The 12,166-nt window shown below is 42.7% G+C and overlaps 1 protein-coding gene across 1 annotated transcript; it reads right to left on the bottom strand.

Annotated features, from left to right (window-relative positions):
* Positions 1-10,825: 10,825 nt before the first annotated feature.
* OXGR1 (oxoglutarate (alpha-ketoglutarate) receptor 1) lies at positions 10,826-11,839 on the bottom strand. The gene has a single exon (XM_006879623.1). It carries the CDS (start codon positions 11,837-11,839, stop codon positions 10,826-10,828), a length of 1,014 nt encoding a protein of 337 aa, XP_006879685.1.
* Positions 11,840-12,166: the final 327 nt, after the last annotated feature.

The following is a 12,166-nucleotide window of genomic DNA, read 5'->3' as shown; positions in this document are numbered from 1 at the left end:
TATGCAGATGACACAACCTCGCTTACTGAAAGTTAGGAGAACTTGAATTGATTGTTTCAGAAGATCAAAGATCATAGTCTTCAATATGGATTAAATCTTAATATCCAGAAAACCAAAAGCCTCACCACTGGGCAGACAAGCAACATAGATGGAGGAAAGATCAAAATTGTCAATGACTTATTCTTATTTGGATCCACAATCAAAACCCATGAATCAATCAGGAAATCAAGAAGTCTATTGCATTGGGGAAACCTGCTGTTGGGGACCTCTCCAACGTGGTGAAGACCAAGGATGCCATTTCAAAGTTTAAAGTGTGACTAGTGAAGTCACAGTCTTGTAGATTACTCGCTATGCGTTTGAAATTTTTGTAATGACTAAGGATGACAGAAAGTTCAATGCCTTTGAGTTGTGGTATTGGAGAAGTGAATATCCCATGGACTGACAGAAGAACAACCAAATCTCCCTTGGACAAAGTATGGCCAGGATGCTCTTTGAAAGCAAGGATGAGAAAGCTTCATCTGGTACATACTGAGCATGTTAGGAAGGGCCAGTTGTTGGTCCAGAACATTATGCTTGGAATGATGGAGGGTCACATAAAAAGAGGAAGACCCACAAGATAGCCTGACAAGGTGATTGTAACAATGCTCTCAAGTTTAGAGAAAGATGATTGTAGCAATGGTTTTAACAAAGGAGAGCATGAGGGTGGTCCAAGCTAGGGCAAGGTCAGAGCCATTGTTCATAGGGTCATTGTTCATGTGTTGCAGTTGACCTGATAGCATTACAGCAGCAACAGTGAATACTTTCATAAAAGAAAAACATTAGGCTTTAATTTAACGTAATACTTCTTACCTAAGGAAAACAGATTATGTGTGCTTTGTAATGATGAAACAGCACATGTAATCATACTGGCAAACTGTGAATAGGGAAATTCATCGAGAATTCACGTTTTAAGCAAACTACAGAATCACCACAACCAACAAATCCACTTCTCTGAGACATCTCAAATGCAGACAAAATAACAGAACTCAGAGAATTCTTCACCTGTGTTGAAATGAGAACATAACTCTGATGTCTGTCAGCCTCTAACTCTTTCTTTTACAATTGAAACAAACTCAAAGACCATAACACAGTAATCCTATCTCCCTGATCCAAAGAAAGCATGAAGTTATAGTCAGAGGGCATTTCTAATAGCTCCATTAATCTCTTCTGACTCAGCATTCAAGAGTTGTCTGTCAGTTTAGTTGTGGGTTTTTTTTCTGTCCTCTGAATGGTCATCCTCTCAGAACCTCCTGCTCTGCTTCAAGGATGCAGCGTCTCCCGTTATATTTCTGGGACTGTTACTTATCATGTTCTTGCTGCTGTTTTATGTTCCTTGAGTTTTCCAGTGTGGTTCCCTCCCCACCTATCCTCTGCTTGCTCATTTTAGAGTCTATAATTGCAGTCAAAGGCTCCCTTCAGTTGCCTTATCACAGCTGTTGACTCATATGTAAGTGGAAGGCACTAGGAAGTCTACTGGATGCTCTGAATTCAGAGACAAAGCAGGTCAACTGATGAGCTTCACTGTGGGGTCAGCAGGCTGAGAACATCCTCCAATGTGCCACCTTGAATCTTTTATCCTCTCAAGTAAGGCAATGGTGCAGGGGTTCGGCACATGGACTGGAGGCAGATTGCCTGGGTTCATTTTAAAAGTCAGTAAAGTGGAACTTAGAATATACCACGAGAACTACATCCAGGATGCTCCTTAAAAATGAGGATGCGAGGACTTCAGCTTGCTTACTTTGGGCTTATCATCAGGAAAGTCCAATTGATTACCAGAAAGAATGTCTTCATGTTTGGTTAAGTAGATGGATAGTGAGAAAGAGTGAAATCCTTAATAGACAGATTGACAGGGTGGCTGCAACTATGGCCTCCAATCCTGAGTGATGGAGAGCATGATGCTGGACCAGGCGATGTTCTGTTTTGTAATAGGGTCCCTATACGTGGGTGCTGACGACTACAATGAGCAATAATAGCATCACTAACATTGTCAGGTGAATCAAGTCTGACTCATCGTGACCCTATGAACCACACACCTGAATACAGTTCTATTCTGTGCCATTCTCATCCTCTCTGATACACTTGAGCCCATTGCATCATGTCAAGCCATCTCATTGGGAGGTCTTCCTCTTTTGTCACTGACTCTTCAACTTTCAAAGCACAGTATCCCTTTCCAAGAAGTAGTGTGTCCTGGTAAAATGTCGAAAGTATGAGAGATGATGCTTCACCATCCTTGCCTCCAAGGAGCACCCAGGCTGCACCCTTCCTAAGACATATCTGTTAGTTCCTTTGGCAGCCCAGGGGATATTCAGTGCTCTTCTCCAACACCACAGCTCAGAGGCATCAATACTTCTGTCATCCTTATTCATTGCCCAGCTCTCAGATGCCTAACAAGTGATTGCAAATTAACCCCACATGGTCTGAATCAGGTAATCAGAGATTGTTTTTTGTTGATTGCCTTCAAGTTGAGCACAACTCATAACAACCCTATGAACAAAAGATCTGAAGCCCCTCTGCAACCATGGAAATTTATAAAGGTTTGTAGAGTTTCCAGAGGCATGTTCTTAGGAAGTGGATGCCACTCCTGCTTCCAAACCTGTCACAGTGTGTTATTGTTATGTGCCATTTAGTCGCCTGCAATGTACAGTGACTGTATGTACAGCAGCTCTGAACCCTTCCCTGTCCTGAGCCAGTCTCACTAAATCTGACACACTAATTCCCATCGCCCCATTTACTGTATCCATCCATCTCATCCAGGGACTCCCTCTTCTGCTCTGTCTGAACACCCTTCCAAGCATGATGTCCTTCTCCAAGGACCGATCTCTGCAGGCCACATGCCCAAAGTAAGTGAGGCAGAGGTCCAAAATCTTAGCCTTTAAGGAGAGACTTGATTTCACCCTCTCCGAGACAGACTGATTTGTTTTCTTGGCAGTCCATGGTATGTTCAAAACTCTTTTCCGGCACCACAACTCGAAGGCATCTATTCGTCTTCTGGCATCCTTAGTCATTGTCCAATTCTCTGAAGCATAACAAATAATTGAGAAGACCATGGCCTGGATTAGGTGCACCTTAGTGTTTAGACTGATATAGTTGCTTTTCAGCATTCTGGAGAGGACCATGACAGCAGATTTTCCCACTGCAATTCATCTTTTGATTTCCTGACCACTGGTGTTAAGATTGTTGATTGTGGATCTGGGCAAGCTTTAATTGTTAACAACCTCAATCTCTTCTCCATCTATTACGGTGCTGCCAATTTGCTCAGTGGTGAGAATCAGAGGTACCTGGCACCTAATTCCCGAACATTTTTCTTTTTTTGGCGGGGGGGTGGGGGGGTGGGAGGTGAGAAAGACCAGAGCAATTTCTTACCGCAAAAAAAAAATTTATTTTGTCAGCAAATGATACTAAAATATTTGTGTTATTGTGTGTTAGAACATGCCCAAAGACTTTTTAAGTCCTTTCCCCTGTTATTAATTCCAGATTTTTTTTCAAATAGCACCCATAAATCTAGAGTCCCTGCGTGGTATAGATGGTTAATAAGCTCAGGTGGTAACTGAAAGATTAGAGGTTCCAGTTCACCTGGAGGAGCCTCAGAGGAAAAGCCTGGTCATCTACATTCACAAATACAGCTACAAACAGCTCCGCGGATGTTCAGCTGTACTCTGACTCAGATGGGTCACCGTGAGCTGGAGCTGAAGGCACTAGGTCCTGGGGGTTCACACCTCAGTCTGGTGAGGTTCTCTGCTCTCTTTCTGCTTTCGTTGGCTCCGCTTTACGGCTCTCCCTTCCTATTGCTGTTCTTTACATCCTTCTTTCTCAACCCTACCCCCATTTTATTCCTTCACATTTTGAAGTAAAAACAGAAGGTTTCGTCCGCCCTTCGATTCTTCCTCCTCCTAACTTTGTTTTAGTCAGCTTAACCATTTATACCTCTATATCTGATGGCCACTGCTTCTCTGTATCTTTACAATTTTAACTGTAGGGTCATTTCAGTGTCCTTAAAGGAAGGACAGCTTGTATTATATCATCCAAACTTATAGTGAATGCTTAAATTTCTCCTACATTTTAAAAAAAGTAATTTGCAAAGTGAATTAATGGGAAAGGCAAGAAAATCTCACTAAGTCCTGCTCCCTTGTCTGGGGTAGATCATAAAGGGAAGTAAGGGAGAGATTCTCCATTGTTAGCAACCATAAGCCCAAACTAAATGGATGAACCAAGTATTTCAGGCATGGGACTAACAAATTCTCTGACTTCCATGATCACCCTCTCTGCCTAGGTTCAATATTCTGGTGAGTACAGGAACCTGAGAAGAGTAGTCTACTAAATTGAGGAGGCAGAGGGTCAGAGTGGACCGGCAATGCTTACTACAAAAGGTCAAGGACTAGTCTTCAATATGGATTGAAGCTCAAAATCAAGAAGACAAAGATTCTCCCCACTGGGCCAATTGGCAGCATCATGATAGATGGAGAAAGGGTCCACCTCAAATGTGTGAAATATGCAGAGTGGGGCACCAAGGAGGAGGAAGGGATACAATGAGCAAGGGTTGAAATCTACGGGAATTCCCTTTGACTCCTGGGCTGAGGGCTGTGATTGCCAGGAGAAACTACTTGTCTGAAAGTCATTGTTATGGGAATAAATTAGAGGTCAAACACTACTGGGAGATAGTGAGTTCAAGTCCAAGTATATAAAAGAAACCTCATTAATAAGTCATGAACCCATTTATCTGATATATCAGAAATCCTCTACAGTGATTTAAGTATAAATGTTGCAAATCAGAAGTTGTGAAAAAGAAATGGAAAGCATGACCATGATGAACCTTCCAGGCATTCGCAAGGTGAGATGGCCTGGCACTGGCCACTTTCAATCAAACAATCACATGGTATACTATGTCAGGAATAAAAAACCAGAAGAAAAATGGTGTTGCACTCATAGTTAAAAAGACAATCTAAAGCACTATCCGCAAGGACAATGTTGTGAGTGACAGGTTACTATCTACACACTTACAAGGAAGACTTGTTAATACTATTATTCAAATATACGTATCAACAGCTAAACTCAAAAAGAAGGAAATTGAAGATTTTTACTGAATCTTTAGATCCAAAATTGACCAAACATGAAATCAGGGTGCATTAATTATAACTGGTGACTGGTGTGCAAAAGTTGGAAAAAATAAAAGAAAATATGGGCTTGATGACAAAAATAAGACAGGGGTCAGAATAATCAAATTTTGTATGTTCAACAATTTATTCATTTCAAATACCTTAAAACAGAGACTTTACATATGGACCATACCTGATGGACTACACAGGCCTCCAATTGACTACATCTGTGGATGGAATTGTTGAAGAAGCTGCCTATCAGTGGTTAAAACCAGGCCAGAAGTTGACTGTGGAATGTTATCGTTGTTAAGTACTGTTAAGTTGCCTGAGACTTATAGCAACTCTATGAGGAGAAGCGTGGCGTTAGGATTGGTGGACGATCTATCAACAATCTGCGTTATGCAGATGACACAACCCTGCTTGCTGAAACTGAGGAGGACCTCATGCACTTACTGCAGAGGGTCAAGGACTGCAGCCTTTCAATATGGACTGAGGCTCAATGTCCAGAAGACAAAAATTCTCACCACTGGACCAATCGGTAGCATCAGGATGGATGGTGAAGAGATTGAGATTGCTCACAGCTTCAGTTTTCTCAGCTCCACGGTCAACACTCTTGGCACCAGTAGCCAGGAAATCAAAAAATGTATTGTGATGGCAAAGTCTGCGGTTAGGGACCTCTCTAAAGTACTCAAGAGCAATGGTGTCTCTCTGGAGACTAAGGTGCGCCTGATACAGGCCATGGTTTTTGCAATCACTTGTTACGCATCAGAAAGTTGGACAATGACTAGGGAGGATAGAAGGAGAATTGACTGACGTCTTTGAGCTGTGGTGCTGGAGAAGAGTACTGAATGTACCATGGACTGCCAAGAAAACAAATAGATTCATCCTAGAGAGGGTTAAACCAGGCTGCTCCTTGGAGGCAAGGATTCTGGGGCTTCGCCTGACATACATGTTGCCAGGAGGGACGGGTCCTTGGAGAGGGACAGCGCAGGAGGGGAAGACCCTCTATGAGGTGGATTGATTCAGTGACTGGGGTAATCGGGATGGGTATGTCAGAGGCAATGAGATTGGCACAGGACAGAGCAGGGTTTAGGGCTGTTGTACTTAGAGGGTCGCTATGAGTTGCAAATGACTCGATGGCACATAACAACAACAACAACAACAATATACAATAGCTCTGAAGCCTGCCCTGTCCTGACGCAGTCTCCCTGACTCTGATTCACCTACCTCTATTGCCCTATTTGCTGTATCAATCCATCTCATCCAGGGTCTTCCTCTCCTGCGCTATCCTCCTCCCTTCCAAGCATGATATCCTTCTTCAAAGATTTTGTCCCTCCTGGACACAGGCCAAAAGTATGTGAGATAGAGCTTCAAAATCCTAGCCTCCGAGGAGAGACTCAGTTTCACCCTCTCCAAGAAAGACCTATTTGTTTTCTTGGCAGTCCATGGTATGCTCACGATTCTTCTTCAGCACCATAACTCAAAGGCATCAATTCTTCTATCATCCTTAGTCATTATCCAGCTTTCTGTTGCATAGCAAGTAATTGAGAAGACCATCGCCTATATTAAGAGCACTTTAGTCTCTAGACTGACATCATTGCTTTTCAGTACTCTGGAGAGGTCCCTGACAGCAGATTTTTCCCAATGCAATTCTTCTTTTCATTTCCTGACTTACAGCTTTGTAATTGCTAATGACCTTAATCTCTTCTCCATCTATCATGGTGCGACCAATTGGCCCAGTGGGGAGAATCTTTGTCTTCTTGATGTTGAGCTTCAATCCATATTGAAGACTATAGTACTTGACTTTGTCTAGCAAGTGTTTCAGGGCTGCCTCAGTTTCAGCAAGCAGAGTTGTGTCTAAATCTATTACCAAATCTTAAAAGATTTTTTATTCTCTACATATAAAAATTTGATGGAAATAGAATAGCAGTAGAGCTGTATTTTCATGGAGAAATCCAACTACCCTATTTAAACTAGTGTATTAATTGTATAAACACATTTTCTAGGCTTTTAAACATTCAGACAAGACATTTCTCAAATGTTCACAGTTAGTGACAATTAAGCACACGCACAATTCAAAAATAGCTGTAGCAGTTACAGTAAATAAATTGTTTTCATTCTTGTCAAGAAGGGGTAAGATAGCTAAAGAGAGGGCCAATTAGTGTTTTCTGGAATATCTTCCACAGAAATCAAAACAATGTTAATAGATGTAATTTAACACTCAATGCACATGATATTTAAAAATAGTTTTGTACCCCAAAAAATCCCCTTCTTCTCCTGGAATGTGTTGATAATTGCTAATACAATTAGTAATTTCTATAAACTCACAACTTTTTTAGCTAGCCTACAACAATAAAGACACAATGCCCCATAGGTCTTGTATGTTTTCATTTTAGCTACTGTAGGGGTATCCCTGAACAGTTTCAAGTGCATCTTCCTGGCTGGCTTTGATCTGTAAAAGTGACGAAACTCTAGTGCATAAAGGTCAATAATCTCATATCATAGTTTCAAAGCAGGATGGCAGGTCTGAAATACTGAAAGAGATACAGAGAATGCCTTGAATGTTGTTTGTTGTTTAGTGCTGTCGAGCCAGTACAGCTCTTAACAACCCTAAGAGCAACACATCTGAACCCTGTCGTGTCCTGTGTCATCTTCATCATCTCTGACACGTCTGAGCCCTTTGCTGCAGTCGTTTTGTCAATTCATCTCATTGGATTGACGGCCTGTCCCTCTTTCTCCAACTCTCTACCTTTCTAATCATGATGTCCCACTCCAAGCATTAGCCTCTCCTAGCAACATGCCCAAAGTATGTAAGATGAAGCTTCGCTCTGCTTGCCGCCAAGGAGCATTCAGCTTCATTTGCTTCAAGACATATCTGTTCGTTCTTTGGGCATTCTATGGGGTATTCGGTACTCTCCAATATCACAATTCAAAGACATTAATTATTTTTTTTTACATTTTTTTAATTCATTTAATGAAAGTTTACAGAGACTTAGGGTTTCCAGTCATTCATTATTGCACTTTTCTCCCTGTCCACCCCCTCCCCATTCACTTTTCTCCTTGAAAAGAAAAAGATAAACTCTTTCATTATTAGGCAATCTCTTCTCCGCCAAGTCCACTCCACTATGCAGCCTTTACTCTCAAATTCTGTCATGACAAAAATACCCACCCACTCATATACCCTTTTTAAACAGTTCTCTCCTTCATCTGTTTCAATGCAGTATACAACATTCCTCTCCTCCTTTACTATCTTCCCTCAACCCTGATGTCAGTCCCATTTAACAATAGTGGCCAAATGCAATATTTGTCCTTTTGTGACTGAGATGTTTCATTCAGCCTAATGTCCTCCAGGGTCACCCATTTTGAATAATATTTCATGAGTTCCTTGTTTTTCAGTGCTGTGTACTATTCTATTGTGTGAATATACCACAGCTTCTCTATTCATTTGTTGGTGGGCATTTGAGTTGTTTCCAGCTCTTTGCTATTACGAACAAAGCCACAATAAACATAGGTGTGCATATATCTGCTTGGGTGGTGGTAATGGTTTCTTTGAGGTATACAACTAGTAGTCGAATTGCTGGGTCAAATGGTATTTCTGTTTGCAACTTTTTGAGAAAGTGCCATACATCCTTCTATAGTGGTTGCACCATTTCATACTCCCACCAACAGTGAATAAGGGTTCTAGTTTCTCCACAACCTCGCCAGCATTTGATATTTGCTGTTCTGTTAAATTTTGCTATTCTTACTGGGGCAAGATGATATCTCATAGATGTTTTGATTTGCATCTCTCTTAGACCTAGGAATTTTGAACATTTCTTCATGCGCTTGCTATCTGAATGTCTTCTTTGGTAAAGTGTCTGTTCATATCAATTTCTCAATTGGGTTATTTACTTTCATCTTGTTGTAGTGCTCAAGTATTTTATAAATTCTATAAATTTTATAAATTGCCCCTTGTCTGACAAAGACATTTATTCTTATGTCATCCGTATTCTCTGTCCAGCTTTCAGATGCATAGTAGGTGATTGGAAAGACTATGACCTGAATCAGATGTACTTTAAGGTTCAAAGTAACAAATGATGTTACTTTTCAGTACTTCAGAGGGGTGCCTAACAGCAGAGTTTCCCACTACTTTTCTCCTGACTGCTTGTACCAAGGGTGTTGATAGTGGGTAATACAAGTGGGAGGAAATCATTGACAGTTTCAGTGTTTTCTCCATCTATAGTGATGCTGCCTTTCTAGCTGGTGGTGAGGACTTTTGTCCTCTTGATGTTGAGATGCAATCCATATTGAAGGCCACAGTCTTTGATCGACTGCAGCAAAGCTTTGTGAGTTTTTGGTTTTTTCTGCGGCTACTTGAGGCATCCAAAGCATTTCAAATGCCTTTAATAGTCTCAGGAAAAGAAAAAGAAGAAAATCCACAAGATTCACTGCCCTTGAGTTAGAACAGACTCAGTGCTGACCTTCTGCTGAGTTTCTGGGCTTGTAACATGCCCAAGTTGTACATGAAAACAAAGATTCTCACGACAGGGCCAATTGGCAGCATCATGATGGATGATGAAGAGATTAGAATTATGGACAGCTTCAGTTGGCTTGTCTCTACAATCAACACTCTTGGTACCAGCAGCCTGGAATTAATAGATAAATTGCATTGGGAAAGTCTACTGTCAGAGACCTCTCCAAGGTACTGAAGAGCAATGATGTCAATATGGAGACTAAGGTGTGCCTGATCCAGGCCATGGTCTTTGCAATTACTTTCTATGCATGATAGAAAGGGTGATAGAAGGAGAGTTGATGCCTTTGAGCTTTGGTGCTAGAGAAGAGTGTTTAATATATCATGGACTGCAAGGAGAATAAACAAGTTCATCCTGGAGAGGGTGAAGTCAGGCTGCTCCTTGGAGGCAAGGATTCTGAGGCTCCGTCTAACATACTTTGGGCATGTTGCAAGGAGGAACCAGTCCTTGGAGAGTGGCATCATGCTTGGGAGGGTGAAGGGACAGCTCAGGAAAGGAAGACCCTCGATGAGACGGATTGATTCAGTCACTCGGGTAATGGGGATAGTCGTGTTGGAAACAGGAAGATTGGCAAGGGATAGAGTAGGATATAGGCTGTTGTACACAGGGTTGCTATGAGTCGCAGGTGACTTGATGGCACATAACAACAACAACAACAATTTGCCCAGGAGGAGGTTGTCCGTCTTTCTCCGAAGCAACACAACTGGTGGATTCTAACTGTCCAGGGGATGTGGTTTCGTGGTTAACAAGACACCTCTGTGAATGACACCACCTGTGTGGAACACAATCCACATGAACCCAGAGTTTAATAAGGCACTGAATTATGAGAACCAAGCTTTCTTTGACATTCGCACCAACCTGCTGGGCAATCCAGGTTAAGTGTGTGAACATTAATTCTACTTACATGACACACTGGAGTAAGCAGATGTTTTCTGAAAGGCCCCGTGTTCTAATGTACGTAGTTCTGCCTACGGACAATCTACTGAAGTGTGTGCATCCCATTCTGAGACCAGCAAGAGAGGATTTCTACAAACAGACTGACAGCATTCAGCCCTGACATTGGTGCGTTGAGACCTGATACCACTTTACTTGCTGGGAGTTCAGCTGAAGCTGATACACTTCGAGGTTACAGGTGTTTGGTTTTTTGTTTTTTTTTTTTTTGGTTGACCCAACATTTTTTTTTCAAGGTTTGTTTGAGTCGAGGTTTTTCTTCACTTGCCCCAGGTCCCCACTTCCTCTGCATCTCACTACCGAGCAGATGGCCTGTTGAAAGTTGTCTCCAGCCACCACATACAGTAGCAGGTTTCCAAACGTGTTCAAAGCAGCTAGCGGTCTGGAGACAATGTAGGCTTCGTGGATTTGATTCTCCACGGAGCAGCTGATGGAAAGCATGCGAGATTCAATCCGAATGACCCTCAAGATATGGAAGGGTAAAAAGCACACGTAAAACACCAGGAGCAGTAGCACCGTCAGCCGACGAGCTTTCTGTTTAAGGCAGCTGCGAGCCTGAGGTCCCTGGGTGAGGGTGTAGATGATGGTCGTATAGCAAAGGGTCACTATCACCAAAGGCAGGCAGAAGGTGGTGGCGGTCAGAATCAGATTGTACCACTTGATGGCTGTGAGGTCATCCGAGCTGCTGAGGTCCAGACAGGCGGAGCGATTGGTCCTCGTGGTGGAGGTGATCAGAAAGGTCATGGGGATGACGGCCACCAGCGAAATGACCCACACCGCCGTGCAGGCGGCCACTGCCCACCGAGTTCTGTGGATGGAAAAGCAGCTCATGGGGTGGATGATGACGAAGTAGCGGAAGATGCTGAAGCAGGTGAGGAAGAGGATGCTGCTGTACAAGTTGAAGTGGAAGCTGAAGCGGATGAACTTGCACATGAAGTCCCCAAAGACCCAGTTCTCGCCGCTGGCGTAGTAGTGGATCAGGAAGGGGAGGCTGGTCAGGTACAGGAGGTCCGTGAAGGCCAGGTTCAGCAGGATGATCGTGCTGCTTCTCCAGGGCCGCATTTTGAAAATGTAGGTGGAAATGGCCACGGCGTTCCCGGGAAAGCCCACCAGGAAGATGAGGCTGTAGATGACCGGGAGGTAGCGCATCTTGAGAGGGATTTTTTCATCGGTGCAATTTCCAAAAGCAGCTGCATAATCAGAGAAGTCAGACGCGTTTGCTAAATCATCCAGCGGTTCATTCATGGCTGCCTCCTTTCATCTTCCAGGAAAATAAGAGGGTTTGGCGTGGCAGTACAACTCAGCAGAGGAGTACCTCCCTGATGACGGGAAATGGGAAACATTAATGATATGGTAATGAAAACAATGATCGACTTTTAAATGCAAACTGCTCTCACATCCTAAATTCACCACTTCTTTCCCGTTAATCTCAAAAGAGACCCCGTGGAGAAGAGATTGAATGTCTAAGAAAATTACTGTAAGGCAAGTTACTAAAGACATCTAATAAGAATATAAAAGCTAAACTACCACGAGAATCAAAATGAAGGGTTGGAGGGAGTGGGGCGGGGGGAG

Source organism: Elephantulus edwardii, unplaced genomic scaffold (assembly GCF_000299155.1).
Source record: "Elephantulus edwardii isolate Elephantulus edwardi_28Jun2011 unplaced genomic scaffold, EleEdw1.0 scaffold00004, whole genome shotgun sequence".
NCBI lineage: Eukaryota > Metazoa > Chordata > Mammalia > Macroscelidea > Macroscelididae > Elephantulus > Elephantulus edwardii.
The sequence above is the reverse complement of the archived record's forward strand: the minus strand, read 5'-3'. Positions and strand labels throughout refer to the sequence as shown.

What these genes read in the sequence shown, in the direction of transcription:
- OXGR1 (XM_006879623.1), bottom strand. Translation starts at nt 11,839, where the DNA reads ATGAATGAACCGCTGGATGATTTAGCAAACGCGTCTGACTTCTCTGAT.